Source organism: Dromaius novaehollandiae, chromosome 4, assembly GCF_036370855.1.
Source record: "Dromaius novaehollandiae isolate bDroNov1 chromosome 4, bDroNov1.hap1, whole genome shotgun sequence".
Taxonomy (NCBI): Eukaryota; Metazoa; Chordata; class Aves; order Casuariiformes; family Dromaiidae; genus Dromaius; species Dromaius novaehollandiae.
Genome location: NC_088101.1, coordinates 82059220 through 82077925, shown reverse-complemented (window position 1 = coordinate 82077925; position 18706 = coordinate 82059220). Strand labels below are relative to the sequence as shown.

General features: G+C 46.0%; 1 protein-coding gene and 1 long non-coding RNA gene across 3 annotated transcripts in view; one reads left to right on the top strand and one right to left on the bottom strand.

The window, feature by feature from the left end:
- The window catches only part of LOC112990752 (octopamine receptor-like), a 34109-nt gene extending 22079 nt beyond the window's left edge, over positions 1-12030 (bottom strand). The window contains exons 1-4 of one of the 2 annotated variants that reach the window (XM_026112687.2): positions 11910-12030; positions 6878-6998; positions 6452-6740; positions 1016-1192 (exon numbers count right to left, since the gene is read on the bottom strand). In XM_026112687.2, the coding sequence (XP_025968472.2) occupies positions 1016-1192; positions 6452-6740; positions 6878-6896 (485 nt within the window). In that variant the 5' untranslated portion in view covers positions 6897-6998; positions 11910-12030. The remainder of the gene's footprint in view (positions 1-1015; positions 1193-6451; positions 6741-6877; positions 6999-11909) is intronic. The other variant, XM_026112691.2, reaches the window with a different exon arrangement.
- Positions 12031-12033: 3 nt separating this feature from the next.
- Positions 12034-12370, top strand: LOC112990753 (uncharacterized). Its single transcript, XR_003261145.1, has 2 exons — positions 12034-12068; positions 12297-12370. It is a non-coding gene; the product is annotated as an uncharacterized LOC112990753 (long non-coding RNA).
- Positions 12371-18706: the final 6336 nt, after the last annotated feature.

Below are 18706 nucleotides of genomic sequence, written 5' to 3'. Positions count from 1 at the left end.
GAGTTACCGATGGCAGTGTAGCCATGGCAGCAAAGACACTGGAGCTGCAGCGTCCTCTCTGCCCACCCTTCGACAGCTGCACTCGTTCAAAGCTAGATTGGGGGTGCTGTAACATCCAGCAGCCTTGACAGCAGAAAGGCACTCAGATACCCAAACGCAGAGATACCATGCTTTGCCCTAGGACTGCTCTCTGAACACCCTTCTGCATTTAAATCCTACAGTTTAAAAGGGGATCCACCAAACCCACTGGTGGCTGGGACCATATTCTGGTGAGAAAGCCCAGTAGCAAATGGACTGTAAAGGGATGATACAGGAAATCTGGCAAGAAACCAATTTGGAGAACCATCCACCCTGCAGTCCTTGTTTGAACATTACATGTGAAACCCTGACAGAAGCATAAAAACTCATTCTGCTTTCTCCACATTCCCAACATTAATATCACTTTGTAAGTACAAAGAATTTAAGAGGGGGAAGACAATTGCTAGAGGAATTCTTCTGGGTGTCATTTCTCCTCCTCCTTGGAGGAAAACGCCCCCTGAAATGCCTACCAAGGGAGACATTGTAGGCACAAGTCAGCCCACATCACTGGTTGCTACCCCATTCTGGAAACCAACCTTAACTCAAAAGGTGCTTTCCCAGAAGCACTGTCAAATCAGGCCAGCTGCATTTCCCCAGCTGCAAAGTTTTAAATGGTGCTAAGATTTTTTTATCACATTATTCTGGTTTTGGACAGTCAATAGCTCATTTAGAACTGCCATGGCCTGTACAGAATAGGGACAGAGTGGAAATCTGCAGATAAAATAACCACGTGGACATGTAATACCAGTGTTTGTCCTCAATGACTCTGCGAAATGGAGAACTGTCTTTCTCACATAGAAAATCCGTGGCAGAATAGGAGCAAGAGCCTTAGAGCTTTGCAGGGAGAATGAAATATCTGAGTGAGCACTGTAGCTTTCTCCTCTCCCTGCCACCCTTGTGGCTGCCCGCCAACTTCTTGAGGAGCAAATACACTCACCTGCCACGGGACATCCTTTTTGAATAGTGGTAAGGGGTCACCACGGAGCAGTATCTGTCCAGGCTAATAAAGCACAAAGTAACGATGGATGCAGTGCAGAACATGACGTCGAAGGAGATCCACACCTTGCAAAACAGCTTCCCAAACAGCCACATCCCCGTCACCTCGTAAATGATACTGGGAGGGGAAATGGGTAGAAACCAAAGTTAGAAACTGAGACTGATTTAATGCTAGGAATCACAGAGCTTTATGAATTCTCCCTAATTCTTGGGATGTGGAAGATGCTCCCTATGCCAAGAAACTCAGCTTTTATCTGGGCTCAGGCTTCAAAACTGAAGGATTTCAACTCCTGGGTAAAAAAATAAGAAAATCCCAGGAGGATGCTTGGGGGGCTTCTACATTATATCACTCACAAATGCCTCAGTGAGGAAAACACCCATCAAAAAGGAGGTACTATGCCAAAATTACCCTAGCAAAGTCAGGGAGGGCCTGCAAGAAGTGAGCAGCCAGGGAAGGAACATATGGCAACTCTATGAAGGCTGATGCATGTTTCTATAGCATTCAATTAAATGCAATTTGCTTCCTCTTTCTTTTACCAGCTTTATGTAACTACTGGGGTGCTGCTCAAATAATCCCTGTGGTTGAATTTTATGCGAAAGGGTGAGTAACTACCTACCCCTGCAAAGCTTTAATTATCCCATACCTTCACAGCTTTGTGGTTAAATGTAGCGTACCTACGGCAGTGGCACTGCAGTGCACTTAGGTCAGCTCTGCCATCTAGCAAGGGCAAAAATAACTAATTTGATGTAACAGGAGTTAGAAAACAATGCCTGGTTTGCATCTAATTAGCAACAATTCATTAAAACTACTTGTAAAGGTTGTTTCACAGCCCAACAATTGCTGCAAGTGCATCAAAAGGTTACTGTGCTGCTGAAGGGCCCCAGCCCTAGGCACCCTTTCATTATGCAAAATGCTATGCAAAAATTCAAGCAAACATTAAGTCTACAGCAGAACTTGTTTGCAGACCCTGGTGGTCTCCATTTTTTGCAGAATGGAGGGCATGAAAACTACTAACCTTTGCACACAGCGAAAAGGGGTTTACAGATAGGGAAATGAGATGTAATAAGTTAAAGCACAGGTCCAACAGCAAACTCGGTGCCTTGGTGTCTCTCCTCAGAAGCCCTCTTTAATCCAGAGATGCCACAAGGCCAAGTGGCACCTGTGGGGCAAGCACCGGGGCACCTGGAGGCTGATCCTCTGCTTTCATCAGTGTCCCTGCACACTGCAGGGTTCGCAGCTGAGCACATGTCTAACCCTGCTGACACACACAGGGCAGGGGAACATTTACCCTTTTCGTGGGATACATCTGACTTAGCAGGTGCTCTCACAGCACAACACAGTAGATAAGAGTAAAGATGCATCTGCTGAATAAAGTCGCTGCAGGCCTTGAAGTGATGCAGGTTTAAAAGGAATAATAAAAGCACTAAGAAATGCACAGTATGAGCAGAAGTGAGGTCACCTAAGGGTTTCACTTATGCTTGGAAAAGAAAAGAATAGGCTAGAAGCATTCAGGCTGGAAACTGCTGGGCTGACTGGAGTACCTAGACAACAAGCTAAGCACAACTGAACCGCTCCATCGAACATGCCAGACCAAGAACAAAACAGCAGTCTTGCTCTTATGAAATTAAGGCACTGGGTTACAATCGTTTCTTTTCTTTCTATTGCAAAGCCTCCTTTCCAGAGTCAAAACTGCTCCTAGGGGTTTTTCTTCCTTCTTTTTGGCATGTGCTAACACTCAAGCCAAGGAGCTAACAGCTAGATACAAAGCTGAGAACATGGGAAAGGCGTGACCCCAAAGCCACCCCATCAGGGGGTGCAGCAGCACACGCTTGAGCTGGCAGAGCCAGTTCCTCACCAAACAGCCCACATAGAGTTTGCAAGGCTTCACTCCAGACAGCCATAAATAAAGCGTGGCCCTTCCTCAGATGGCAGCTTGCAGAAGAGCCCAACAGGATACGAAATCTCGTTAGTTAGGCTGCCCATTTCTGCCTTCACGTTTATGTCTGAAGGTCAAGACCCTCCTTGCTCAAGTAATTCTCAGCTAGGATGTTTTTTGAGCTACAAGGTTATGCCAGTGCCAGTTTCCCACTCACAGCTATTTTCTCAAGCACTTAGTTTTCAACTCTGGATGATCCACTTCATTATGAGGATCACAAAGTTGGCAAGAGCACGCTAAGATCACACAGTTCCCAGCTCATCTAAGCACTACCCTACCACAACGAGCAGCCAGGGGAGGAACAGATAAAGTTTACTCGGGCCACGCATTAAGGCTGCCTTGAATCTGCCTGTGGATCCAGGTGTTGCAGGGCAGGCAGATGTGCAGCCAGGTACAACTGAACCAACAGTCAGACAGAAAGCAGAGACAGAGAGGCTGAGAGACTGGCCAAATACCACCCAGCTGGGGTGGCAGAGCACCCTTTAGCACTACAGCATGGGAAGCTCTCTGCTATAATCCTTGCCCTGAAAGCTGCTCTTAGCCCCATGGTTCTTCAGCTCCTCCAGCAGGAACCATGATGTTAGGGCATTCAAGAACCTGTAAAAAAAGGAACAGAATTACTGGCTGTCAAATAGCAGCCTTGATCCCACCAGTGGCCATGACGGTTCTCAGAAGTATTTGCTGTTCCTTGTTTGCTCTCTCCTCATTCCATTTGGAGGCCTTGTGCAGACCTATTCGGCACGACATACGAGACCCTCTAACAGCAGCCTTGACATAAGACCTTTGCTATTTCCAACAGCTCAGCAGGGGCTCTGAAACAGCCTTGGGGCCTGCAGGTCCCGTGCCTGGTACTGACAGGCTTAATGCCTGCTGTTGCTTGCAGTGTCGGGACATTCCCAGCTTTCCACCTTCCTCTGAAGATGCTATTGCTGTGCTTTTCCAACCAGCCTTTGCTGTACCAGCATTGGTGCTCTGCTCTTCATTCCCCTCCACAATTTTTCTTATTAAATAAGGCATCATATTAAGCTATCATCTCACTAACTGCATAGCAGTTTTCATGGTAATCCTTCCTCACTCATAATGCTCTCTATTATCTTTCCCTTCCAAATTTTGCCCCTCTTTTGCGGCATATGAAGCCATAGACAGATTCCCAATGAACATTTCTTCAGCTTCTTCTGCTTGTTACTTCCATGCTTTCCTGGGAGCCTTGAAGTTGGCATCGTCCAATTCCCTCCCCTCTAAATTCCTAATCAGAGCAAAACATGCTGCCAAACTCCCTCTTTCCCCTTGCCATGGAGGAGGTGGTACTCCAACCATGGGGGATGCCTTCGGTCTTACAGGGGGAAATCACAGCTGCTGAGATACCTACCTGCCTTTGCCCTTCGCTCCTGCTACTTCTTGTTGCCCAGATCGCAAATACCGTGTCACTAGGTCAGAGGCAGAAGTCGTGAGGATGCTGTGTCCAAACTCGATTTGGACGAAAAAGAAGAAATCAAGGACAGGTGCCCCTAGCAGGCAGCTATGCTGGGAAACGTCCTCAAGCGCAATGGAAGTGAGGGAGCAGGTGATGCCATTCTCTCCCAGATTTTCAAATTTCAAATTTCAGATTTTAAAGACACCTGGCTGACTGGAAGACTGGAATGAGAAACCCTCAAGAAAGAAAGATTGCCAATCCTCAGGCTACAGGGCCCAGATCAACCAACCTGGAGATTCTTTCCACTCATGGCTTGCAAATAGGCCCTTCAACAATCCCATCTTTCTTCTACATATAGCAAAAAATCTCACTGTCAGTAATACAAATCTTCTGCTCCATCTCCTGGCTAAGTCACTACCTGAATTCCCAGTGCATTTAATAGGATGGGAGCAGGTTAGATCATCACACAACTAAGCTGGAATCTAGGCCCCCAGAGCAGGTATTTGCAGCACCAGGTGAAGGGAAGGGACAGGTAAATACAGATGGATGACTTCAGAAAAATTAACTAAACTAAACTAAACTTAACTAAAACTAAATTTAAATATTCAGAGCGCTTAGAATTGAAATTGGAAGTAATACTGTTTAAAAGGCATCATTAAATATTTTTTCACCTGACAATCAAAATTTACAACTCAGTTTATAATTTTTTGTTGGGAAAATATCTTTCAGTGCCAAATTCAGAAGCGTAGGCAGCCCTATGAGAATTGAGGCACAACACGTGAAAACAGGCTTTGGCTTCTTTACGTTGCTCTAAGAATGCTAAACACAGTGCAGTCACTCACTCACTTTAAACAAACTTATGGCCATTTTGCAGCACAAGACAGCCAGAGCCTACTGCCTAGCGTCTCTGGGTTTGTTTTACTTAATTTTACCCAAGCAGTGAAGCTCCCTTAGATACTGACCTCAGGCAGGGTGAACTGCCCTCCAGAAATGCCTCTTCCTTCATTAAAAATACCCTACTTATTTATTACCTCCTTAATAACTCACCCTACTTACACTAAAATAAAATCCTCACTTTTACAAAATCAGAGAGAGAGGAGATGGCTTCTGTGCCCATGTCAACTCTGACAGTTATCTGACAGCATCGCAAATTGATAATACAGACAAAACCATTCCTCCAAATGAAATGAATGACATTTGCTACCCCATTGCAGACTGCAACTTTTCTGCTCTGTTTAGGTAAAAGATTTATTTTACAAGTTCACCAACCTTTCCCACAAACTCCACTGGTATTTTCACTGAACTGGAAGGAATAATAAAGTTCTGTGTTGCAACAAAACTATGAGCAAAAATAACTCTGCAATAACCTTTCAAGTTCAGGAATCTGAAATCACTCATTTTCTTTGGCTAGTAAGGGTCTTTCTTATTCCTCCCTCCCACCACCAGAAAATAAGAGATAAGGTTAAAGCAGTATAAAATCAAAGGCGCAGAATCTAACTCCACTTGTTTTGATAGTCATTCTATCAAAGATGAGGGAACAATATAGTCTGATTTCTCCTACCTTTGAAATGTTAGCAGAATCAGCGTAGCCATTATGCTTAATACTGACACTAATGACAGTCATCATCTTGCATTCCCCAAACAGAGCACGCAAAAACATTTAGCAACCAGGCTGGACCTGGAAAACGGGACTCATCACACTGTAGCCAACTGAAAAGCTGGATACCTAGTTTAGATGAGCTGCCAGGGCCCCTCTGTAGCCATCAGGGGAAAAGGCCCCCAGGAAGTCTCTTTCTCTCTATTCATTATAAAGGGAACCTAATCAACAGGCTTGGGTGGGGAAACTGAGGCACAAAAGCATACATATTCACTGACCCACAGACACAAAGCTAAGCTCGTAGGAGCTCAGCCCTAAGCATAACACGCGAACCGCTAGACTCCCCCGCTCTCAGCGGCTGCTGAGCTAGAAGAAATGATACTGCGCACACAGGCTGCAGGCAGCTCTTACCTTACAAGCACTTCTTACCTGAACGGCATGACGAGACACGCTACAAGGAAGTCTGCCGTGGCTAAAGACATGATAAACATGTAGGTGACAGTGCGCAGCCTCTTTTCCACCACAGGGCAGATGAAGACTACCGTGTTTCCCAGGAGCGTGATCAAGTCAATAAGGCTTAGTATCAGTCCGATGACCACCTCCTGGAGGCCAATCCCTGCCCAGTTTCCACCTCCTTTCACGAAGGGCGAAGCAGCAGAGGAGAAATTAGAAAGCCAAGATGCATTTTCATCCCTCAGCATCTTCCCACTGTTAAAATCTGAAAGAGAGAAGAAGAAAGAAAGAAAAAAAATTGATGCCTTTAACACAAATGAATTTAAAACCTATGAAAGGACAGATGGAAACCGTCTTTATGCTACATTCACTTCAAGGAAAAGAAAAAAACCACACACACACCCTGCTGTGTCTGTGCCATCACTGTACCATTATCAGTCTGTTAGAAGTATCTGCAGTCCTGAGGGTGAGACCATAAGTGTGCAGCACTGGCTGAAATTCTTCATGACAATTAAAAGCTCTCCTGTGAATGAAAAGTAGATCATTAGGTGAAGCATGATACAGAAAAAAAAAAAAAAGAAAAGCACTGAGAGCACAGAAGACAAGTAAATTAAATCCAAAATCAAAGAAGCTCTGCTAAATCCCATTTAACAGCAGCATGTCATCATAGTCATAAAATATATTTGCATTATCATCTTTATCATCCACAGACTGGGTCAGACTGCTTGCCCAGGCTAGCTGTATTTGTAAACCATAATTCAGTACATGCTTTGGCCAGGATTGTCCTGTTACTTTTTTAGGCAGGTACCTGTGACTTGCAGCTAGTCAAAAGGTTGGACTGACACCCTGCAAGAAATTCCAGCATTTCAAAATACATTAGTGTGGCCAACGGGAACAAAAAGTCAAAACTCACATGGAAAATTATAAAAGTGATTTTGAAACATCAGACTATCACATTTCAACAACTCCACTTTCCCTATGACTTGACTCTGCTCCCACAGTACCTTCACGTCCTTCCCACATCCCCAGTGCATCACTACCGAGTGCAATGTAAGAATGAGTCAGGATAAATATCCACGCAGTCCAGTATACCTTATCTCACAGTGGCAAAAAACATTGCCTTGGAAGGATTGTAAGAGCAAGGCAAGCACATAGCAAAATTTCCCCAGTGTATGTTTTGCCTTCCAACAGTTTGTGATCCAGGTACTTTCTCTAAAGATGTTTTCTATGTGTTAAAGAACCCCCAAAGGACTTCTGTGTCAGAACTTGCCTTGCCTCTCCTTTAGCCCACTTTTATCTTTTAGCATCCACAGCATCCTGTAGCAAGGATTTCCACAGCTCAGCTACACGCTGTGCAAAGAAGCACCTCTTTTTGTTTTGAGCCTGCCACCAGCTAGTTTCACGGGATGGCCTCTAGTCCCCGTACTGGAAGGGAGAGCAAATGATCAGTCCCCATCCACCCCCTCAACGCCGCTGAGGGTCTCTTCTCCAGCCCCCTCCTCATCTCTTAGCCTAGACACTCATTCCTCTTCGTACAGATGCGACTGAAGGCCCTTGGCCATCTCTGCTGCTCTTCTGAGCCTCTGGATGGACCAAAATTGCAAACAGTTTTCAAGATGTAAATGCACTGTGGACTTCTATAATGGCATAATGATGCTCTATGTTTTGTCCTTGATTCCTTTCATAATAATTCCTAATGTGGTTTGCTTTTTTTTGATTGGCCCTTAGCACTGAGCTGACCTTTGCATGGAACTACCTATCTTAATGCAAAGATCTTTCTGAGTGATAATGGTCAGCTCAGAGCCCACTGTTTTAGATATGAAACTAGGATGGTTCCCTCTCTTTCTCCTTCCCCAAAGTTCATCATATCAAAAATTTATTCTTCCACTTTAATGATCAGTCACTGAGTCTCATAAAGGCTTTCCTGCAATTCTTTAAGTTAGGTTTTGTCTTCAGTACCCTGATTAAACCTTGTAACGTCTGCAAATACCACCACTTCATTCTTTACCAATTTTTCCAGTTTGTTCGAAATGTATTGAACACCACATGTCCCAGCACCAATCCCTGCAGGAAGCATTGCTGATCTCTCTCTCCTACATGATGACTCACCATCCACTTCTCCCTTTCATTTTATCTTTTAGCTAATTATTTATCCATGCAAGGAACTCAGGATTCTCAACTCAGGACTATCAAGTTTTCTTAAAAGCCCTGCATGAGGGACCATATTGAAAACCTTCCAGAAGTCCAAGCAGACTACACCAGCTAGATCTCTCTCACCCACATATTTGCTGACTTTTTCAAAAACTTCTTGTAAGTTTGTGAGGCCAGGTTGCCTTTTATAAAAGCAATATTAACTTTTCCCCAGGATATATTTATCTGCCTATTACATGTCACTTACTCACTTATTCTTCAATGTCCTCAGCTCCTTCCCATGCCTTCTACCTTTGCTGGATCTAGTGTTTTCATTTCTTTCAAGTTAAAAAAAAATCTGGAAGTATCAAAAACTCTCCAGAAAAATTAGGAAAAATCCTCCTCTGTCCCCTCCTCACCTGAGCTGGGGTTTGCTGATTGGGAACTGAAGCTCTCCTGCCCCTCCAGGTCTAAGAACAAGCAGATTTGTTGGACATCAAGCTCTGTGGCAGGCCCCTGAGTAGGTAAAGGGCATGGCTTTTCAGGTAAATCAATCCTAATGAAAACGTTCCTGGACAACATTTCATGTTTTGATAACACAAGAGAAAAATATCCATTAGGGAAAAAAAAGAAATCTGTCTCCAGTTTTCTTGACACAAACTGAGAGAATTTAACGCATTTAATCTAACACTCCCACTGCAGATGTCATCAAAATAAATGAGCTCCTGAAAAACATCTGATTTCAATGCAACCACATTTTCTAGCAGAAAAATTGTTCAACCTGTTCTCCTCACTACATGGTCCGCACAGACAGTGCAGTGACTGAGCCAACAAAGCAGCAGGACCTAGTCAGAGCCCAGGTGACAACTCGTGGCTGCACCAGCCACCTAGGTTACCAAATCCACTCCTCTGAAAGTCCATTACATGGCGATCATCTCCATCTTCCAGCTCATTTGGTCGTTTGCCATCTCCCACACCTGACAGGAGATGCTAGCATCCTCAAACCTCCATAGCACCTGGGGGTCTAAAAACAGTCCTCTGATATCAACCTTAAGTTGATCCCTAACCAGTTTAAATAGACAAACACAACCCAGCCAGCCCTATGTCCTCCCAGGAGCATGCAGCATTAAGACAGGATCCCGAGACACTGATGGCAATCAAGTTTACTCAATTTCTTTTTTTCCCCCCTTGATATTGGCCTGTGGCCTTGAATAATTATAGATGAGAATGTAGAATCGGACTGTCTGGAGTTTTGTAGATGTATTACAAAACCAAAAGAGTTTAAAACTCACATCCTCCTCCTGCAAACAATGACTGTGCTCAAATGGTTGTACAGTATGTATGAATGTTAGTATAGATACAATTAAAGTAGATCATTGAACACACCACTGCTCTGGCACTGATCTACGGACACTGCAGCCATAAATTCTAAGTACAGGTAGGACACAGCTATCAGAGTTCATCTTTCCAAACTCTCTATGAGTAATTGCCCATATAGCCTGGGTTAGATCTTCTCAAGTGAAAACTAACAGCAAGTTGCTTAATGTAGAATACATCCAGGCGTGTGACACAGTAATACACAGACAGAGGTGACTAAAGTGTCCATACTCACAAAACATCAGAGAAACACTGTCCTGTATCATAGTATCATATTTTTTGGATATGGCACCAGGACAGACAGAAGTGGGGGAAAGGAGACTCCATCCTCCTCTGACATCCTAAGTGAGTTCTCCGACAACAAATATTCAGCAAAAAGAAGAATCTCTTCTTGCGTGAAACTTCAGTTTTGGATTCAAGGTTCAGGCAGCAGGGTCCTGCTGCTCCTGGCTCCTTTTCAAGGATCCTCAATAGAGGACACCTGGAGAATTATTAATTAATACAGGAAACCAGGGGATGATACAATCTTAAAATCTCCGTCCCTCCAAGGGATGTACTTTCACTCATGAAACAAGTGTTGGAGCTATTAAACACTCAAACAAGCTGCACCAGCCCATGGGGACATTGTTGTTATGCCACTGATACAGCACAGTGAGGACTCTCTAATACCAGTCTTTCAACCCTTCCTCTAAGGAGCCTTCTTAAGTGAATGGGATAAATGTCCTGCTGCACCACAATGTGGGATCACCCCAGGTTTCCTGCCAGCCTCAGATGTCTTAGGATTTGCATTCTTCTTGTTTGGACATAATGGTTTTGCTTCCCTTTAAAAATTCCTGGGCTACATTCTCTTCTTATTCTGCTTGACAGAAGTCTAGAGCAACTCCACTACTTCAGCCATTTTCCTTTAGCATACAGAAAGTAGGACCTAATTTATTCAGCAAACAAATCCCAAGGAAAAGGTTAATTTCATCACTAAATGGATATCTTTCAATAGGAGGGGGAAAAAAAGCCCTCTGCAATCTCAAAGCTGACTGCACTTTAAAACCTTAATTAGGAAAGTTGGAAATATATTTGCTGCCAGACTCAGCTTCTCTGCTGCTTGCCCAACCAAGTAAGAATCTGCATACCACCACATGCAACTGTACCTACTCCAGGACCTCAAAATACGTTTCAATCCTCACCACTGCCATGAGCCAAGACTGCAGCTGCTCTGTAGTTTGTTAGAAAGCAGGGCATTACTATGCAAGCCTGGTGTGTGGTGATAAAGGAGCAGAAACATCCCCGGGGATGCTTCCACCAGTAAAATATGTATTTGAGGAGGCCATGCTAGCAAGCAAGCCTCTGCAGCAACTTTCCTCCGCTCTCTCTTTTTCCCTCTCTCCCCCCAAACCGACTTCTGCCTGCTTTCACCATGTGAAGGGTAGCACTTCTTGGGGCACAGATGTTTTTTATTTTGCGGCTGTGCAGTGCCTAATGAAAATGAGGTCTGTGATTTGTCAGGGAGGAGGAGGTCAACAGCATACATGGACACAGCCACTCTTGCAAAGGGTGCAAAAGGGGTCCTGAAAGGAGAGGAACCAGAAACCATCTGCCACGGTGCAGTCCCGATCGAGCTGACAGGGCAGCAGCATGCTGCGAAGCTGAGGATGCATTCGCGGGGCCGTCTATCCGCAGCACCGCTGAGCAGAAGTCCGCCCCAGCCGCCCAGGAAAGGTCAGCCCAGAAGGAGCGCGTGCTGGGGGAATGCCACTGGACATAGAGCCACTTCCCAAATAACAAGGCTCATCCTCAAATTGTCTGTGTACTGAACACCATCCTCGCTGCCCAACCCCAGACCATCACAGAGCAGCTCCTGCAGCCTCCCCCTCTCCAGCAGCTAAGCAGACGCCACGTCTGGCAGCCAGCGCAAGCAAACCCCCGTCCTTACCTCCAAAACTGACCATTCATTTCAGCCCATCAGCCTGAAGCATCTCAACAGCATCACTCGGCTGGGTGCTCGCTGCTTTTCCCAACAGCAGGAGACGACTGACTCACGCCAGCCTGCAGCCTCCCAGGTCCCTTCCCACGGAGCTCCTCCTCAGCCTGGGTATGTGCAGCTGCTTTTTGCTGCCCCAGCACGGCACGCCGAACCTGTAGCTATTAAATAGCACAGAGATTTTCAGTTTGAGGCTTATCCCCAGCAGAAGCGTGTGCTCTCCTGTAGTAGAGGCAAGCGTATTGAACAGCAATGTGCTTTCCCGGGGCGTCTCTCAGACCCTGGGAGGCTGAGGCTCGCACAGGGAAAACCTTGCACAGCAGCCTGGTTTTCTCCCAGGCTCGTTTGGACCCCGGGCGCTGCCCTCGCAGGGGCTCCCCGGGCAAAGACTGTGCTCCGGGAACTGCTTCTCCGAGGCGTGGGCAAAGGCACTGGCACCATCGCAGCGCTAAAACTCGAGCTGGAGTCAAACCTGCACGGCAAAGCCGGGGCTGCCCGCCGGCCTCCGCGGCGCCCCTCATGCGAGGGGGGCGGCCGAGCTGGGCTGCAAAAAGCCCAAATCACCTTCCCCTGGGAGAAACCACCCCTCAGGGCTGGATCCACCGCCGCCCATGGGTGCACTGAGCTCCCACCCCTCAGCTGCCGGGGGGGGCTGTTTGGGGGTGGTCTTTTTTGGGGGTGGCAGGAGAGCTCTGCCTACGCGGGGGACGGGGATAGCCCTGCTCAGGGCGGGGTGAGCTCTGCCTGGGGAGGGATGGGGGGTGATGGGGGGATGGGATGGCCCTGCTGGTGGGCTGGGGGAGCTCTGCCTGGGGGGGGTGCGGGGGGGGTCTGTGGAGGGATGGGATAGCCCAGCTGGGGGGTGCATGGAGCTCAGCCTGGGCATGCTGGGGGGGGGGGGGGACAGGGGGTCTATGGGGAGGATGGGATGGCTGTGCTGGGGCAGGGGGGGAGCTCTGCCTAGGGGTGCTGGGGGGAGACAGGTGGTCTATGGGGGGGCAGGACAGCCCTGCTGGGGGGGGGGGCTGGGGGTTTGGGGGTCTGTGGGGGGATGGGACAGGCCTGCTGGGGGGGGCTGGGGGCTTGGGGGTCTATAGGGTGACGGGATAGCCCTGCTGGGGGGGAGATGGGGGGGTCTATAGGGTGACGGGATAGCCCTGCTGGGGGGGAGATGGGGGAGTCTCTGGGGGGACGTGACAGCCCTGCTGGGGGACCGGGTGACATGCCCGGGGGGGTCTTTTGGGAGGAAGGTCGCGGTGCCCCCGGGCGGGCGGGGGCTCGGGGAAAGGCTGCTGGAGGGGGAGCGCTGCGCGGGCCGGGGGCAGCGGCGGGCGGCGGCACTTACCTGCCCCACTTACCTTACCCCGCCCGCGGCCCGGCCCGGAGCGGCGCAGCAGGGCGAGGGCGGGGGCGGCCTCGTCCCGCCCGCCCTGAGGGCCCGGCCCGGCCCCGCCGCGCGGCCGTTAACGGCAAAACGCGCGCGCGCGTGTGTGTGGTGAGGGGGCATCGCCTTCAAACTGACCCTCAGCTTCGGAGGGGGCCGGGAAGCCGGGAGCGGGAAATGCGGCAGCGAATCCGGGCGGGCAGCCCGGCCGCTCGCTGGCCCGTCCCGTGTTACCGCCCAAGTCACCGTGAGCGGGCGGGTTGGGGAAGTCTTCTTTCAGAAGAGCAGGCTGCCTTTAAAAAGCACAAGATCTGCCTTAAAGCTGCTTCTGGTGCTTTGTCGCTCCGCGAATGAACCAAAACAGAGGAAAAAAATCACGGGGAAGTGGTGCCGGTCGTGTCCCAGCACAGCCCCGGTTCCTCCAGCGAGGCTGGACAAGGTGTTTTGTGTAAAACTTCTCCTTGGAGACATAAGCTGCACGTGGATCTGAATATTTGATGGGTCTGGATTCATTTCATTGCTTTAGCCCACATAATCTCCTGCGCCACAGTCAGTTTTGGCAACTTCTATGCAAAATACTTCAACATTGCTTTAAATTGTCTTTTAATCTGCACTGAACTAAATTTGCATTAGTTTATGTTAGTTTACATTAAACTGAAAGTATTTCTAAAACTTGAAAACTCAGCAAAACATTTATTTGTACCAGTATGTCAAAGGGGAACACCTGACCAGAAAAGATAAGCGTGGTGTAAGAAGTTATAATTCAAACTTAAGAACTGAGTTTTTCTTTAAGAAAAAGCTTTTTTCTTTTATTTCTCCCGCACTGACAACCATCAACAAATTAAATGAAGCAAAAAGATACATACGTAATACAGAAGTAACAAAAATTTTGACATGCATTTTAAATAATGGCTCGTCTGTCTTATCTGGCTGGCAGCACCTTCCTCATGCACATTTTTTCTCCTCTATTTCATTTGAATCTACAGTGCAAGAATAGTTAAAAAACCTAGCATCTATCAATAAGCGATAGGTAATAGATCATTGCCGTAGGTCTGATTTAAGTGCACAGCTCTTTGGTCGTAGCAGAGCGTTGAAGGCGCCGACTTGGCTCGGCTCCGTGGTGACGCCGGTTACTGTCCATGGTAGCGCCGATCCATGGAGCCCGTTTCAGCACGGAGAGCGGGTCTCGGCTTCGTTTCAGCCACCACTGTGACTTTCTTTATCTCCAAGTAGTTCAGGAAGACCCTCAGGCTCAAATAATAGAGTTTTTACAGGGTAGAGGATAATAATAAAGGCCGGCAGGTCTTCAACCATTTGATAGTAGCACGGATCCCCAAAATTGACAAAAAAGGTAGATGACAGTAAGGAGGATAAGAAAGCGGTTTGGACAAAGTGCTCCAGTGCTGTGTCAGTCTCTTGCATTATGTCATCTGTAATCTGGATTACCTGTTGGAATGTCACAAACCACCGTAAATGCTACAGAATTTAATATTTCTCTATTGGAATCTCTAGGATATTGTAAAGCAAGGTAAGGGTCACATGGGTTGCTAGGGGGCTTGTTTTTACATTATATGGCATGCTCCCCAGAAAGGGAGGAGGCAGGAATAGAATAGATTAGAATTTAATTGCCTTTCTGATCTTGGCAAGAATAGAAATGTACGTTTCAGAGAGTCTTTTCCATATCACAAGCAGCTTGACCTCAGAAAACCTGAACAGCAGTTGCAGTCATACCTATGCTGAGGTGCTGCCAAAGGTAGAACATAACACATCTCCTTAAATTAGAGCTAAGAGGATGTGGGATGGGGAATACCCAGGAATGCTTTGCAGCTTCATTTGCCATTGGTACCAACCTGGAAAGCATTGGTGAAACCCCTGAGGGGAGGAAGCACCTCTCGAACAACTGTGGCAAGCACAGAGCGCGTTGTTTCTGCCTGGAATAATTCCCAAAGAGTTCTGTGTACCTGTACGGCGCTCACAACAAGGCCTCTTGTACACCAGAGCATAAGAGACTTTGGGGATTAGGTTGTCAAGTAGCAGCCTATAAAAAGACATTTTCCTTGGTGGGTTTTAGACATCAAGGCACAGGCAATGGGGATCCACCATGGCATATGGTAACCACATCGCACAGGGAGATCCAAAGTCATAGAGAATAACAAATAATAAAAAAGCATGTAAATCAGATGGGATTGGGTAAATGAGACCATAAGAGTTGCAAATTTATTTCCCTGTTTTCTCTTCCTTTCTTGTGAAGGGGAGCCTGGCCTGATGCTACTACCCCTTATGCAGCACCATTCCTAGGGAAGCTACATGAAAGGCAGAGAAGAAGAAAGGAGCATTTGCTTTCCTGTCTATCTTGATTTAGTCAGGTGTGAAGCTGCATAAACAGACATCTTTACTCTAAAATAACTTTTTTATAATGCTGTTGATTGACAGGGATTACAAACAGAAGCCACCAAAGACACTCGCTAACCATTGTTTTTCTAGCTGCGCTACAGATTGGATGCAGCTGTCTCAGATGTGCTTTCTGTCAGGTTACATTGGTGTGCTTCCCCTGATTTCTCCATAAGCAGTAGTATTGATCAGTTCAAAGAATGAAGTTCCTTTGAAACATGACACCCGCTGTGCTCCCTGATTGTGCTTTTTTAATACCTTACATGCTGTTGTATCTGATGCATTTCTAGTACTTGATGAATTCTGTCTGACAATTTTCCTTTCAACTTTCATTCATCAGACTCCATATATTTTTGTTTTCTCTTTCAGATGGGTTTCACCAGGATTTAGTCTTCACATGTTCACCCCTAAGATGAACAGTGAGGGGTTATTCCTATTTTTTACTTCAGATATTCAAATCAGATTCAAGTCTGAGTTGCTTTCACTTGCCCCTCTGCCTCCAAAAGTGGTCTTAGTTTTCTCCAATGGCTGTATATGGGAAATAGGACTATTTTTTCCTGTTTAAACTGCATCTAATTTACATTCTTAAAGTAAATAGCTTGGTTCCCCTCTAGCCATCCAGATTTGGGTGTCAATAATGTTTCTGGTGATGCAGTTCTAACCCTGCAGATACCTGGGCCTGGTTTTGCTTGCTCTAGCAGAACTGTAGCCAGTGTCATGCTGTTTAAAAAATAAATAAATAAATAAAATAATCAGGGTCCTCCTGGTTTTCAAGGGAGCTAGAAATCCCACAAACATTCCTAGTAGAAATCCACAGGAATTACTGGAGCCTGAGATAGTATCAGATGTTTTTTTTAATCACAGGCAGCTATTATTTCAAGGCAGGATGAAGGATATATAGTTCTGGAATTATAGAAAGACTAAAGAGAAGAAAACCCACCCATCAAAACTTGAATTAGATCAGCACAGCAGGTTTTTTATAAGCATCAGGAGGTTTTTATGGAAGTGGTCAACATCTTTGGTTTTATGGGGCAGTTCTAGATGGTTAGATCTATCCCACTAGGAGAGGAGGGGAAGCAATTGATATTTCAAAACTATCAAAACCAAACTCTAATGTGATAGAGGTCTCCCATCTAAGGGATGTACCCCAGTCTTGGTGTTGATGATGTGAAAGTAGTCTCTGACACAGAACAGGAGCAGACAGTTGTAAGAAGCTGTAATAGGGGTCAGGGCAAACAAGAGGGCAGTTGTGCAGGGGAACTTCTAACAAGTCCGGGCTGTCTCACTTACATCAGGAAGGCAGCACACCCTAGGTAGCTTGTTATTCATGAAAATGAGTTTTAAATCCTTATTCTTGTATGTTACATGGGTTTCTCATGGTTACATATGGTGTGTGCTTTCCAGAAGGACCTGTGGTCACTCTCACAACCTCTGCTCACAGCCCCTCAACAGCCTTACTTACAACCCCTTACTGAACCTAGTTAATTATCATATGGAGTTATGGATCCAAATTCTGGTCTAATTATGGTTTTCCCTTGAGCTACAGAAGAATTTGAGGCTTGTAAGCTGCAAAAGCATATTCAGAAACAGAAATGGCATAGCACTGCATATGACTAGTAATGGTGACAGATCCTGAATGTTATTCTGCTTTAGTGTTTGAATTGTTCATTGTCTCTCCATTGCAGCTCAGCAACACTGATGTTACTCCATATGTCTGTGATCAGCTACAGTTGAATGTTCATCTGACACCTTGATCAGACTTTGGGCATTTTATCCTGTAGGGGAAGATCTAATGCTGTCCAATCAGTCCTTTCACATTGACTGATAATCCAAGAGCCATAGTTATGCCTGAGATATAGTATAATTCAAGAGATATTTAATGGTGGCAGGAAAATATCCCTAGGTTTAGGCAAAAACAATCACGATTTTTACAGTACAGCTAGCTGTTATGTATCAGGAGACTTTCTGGGAACTTTAGTTAGCTTGCAATGAAGCATGAATGGTGTGTACTATATATACTAATGAAATTGTTCATGTCTCTGAAGTGGCTTGTTTATCTTTGTGTAGCTGCTGGGCAGATGCCTTGTACTTGTGTGGGAGACTTCTCTAGAATTTTGATAGTATTTCTTAGCAAAATGTCTTTTGCCTGTAAAAGGGCATGTCCTACTTATCAGATGGTCAGGTTTTCAACAAGGCCACACATCTTTTCCTTGTTTACACCACTGAACTTTCACCTGAGGATCATTGTTTTGCAAACAGAAGCCCATTGCCAAGAAGGAGCCTTGGTATTTTTACCCTTAGGTTAATGAGGAATAAACTGAGGCCTAATGAGTAAGACCGACATTTCCCAAAGCGCTAATTACAGTTATAGGGCATCTCCATTGTGAGTGTCCAGGCTGGGATACCTAGGCTGGGTTTCCAGAAGGGTTGTATAACTTACTCCGGTGTGTGTACTCCAGGGTTCTCACAGCTTCTGTGGAAAATTCAAACCCAAGAGGTATTAAGGCACTCAAACTGAGTCATCAAAAGTGAGTGAACATTTTATAAGCATCCATGGTTTGCCAAAACCTGCATAATGAGACAGTGCCAGGGTCTGGAGAAAAAAATCCAAGTTCTGTGTGTTAACCATTAGCCCATGTCTAACGCAAGCAAGGGAGAAAAATTTAGACAGAAATCCTACTGAGTAGACACCAGAGATCTGCTGCAGAGACCACCAAGGGGAAGTGAAAAGGCTTTCCTTGACCTTGGAAGAGGACACCAATGGGCAGAGCAATACACAAAACAGTATCCTGAGCAGTAGGAGAGCACTGAATGCCCACAGACAAAACCACTGGAGGAAGAGAAGACAGGATATCCTACACATTAAATAGATACTGCATCCTGATACAAATAGCTAGTGTATTTTTCACTTGATTCCAACAATTCTATTTCATGGCTCTATTGTGTATTTCTAGCAACAGCAGTGAAATTATTC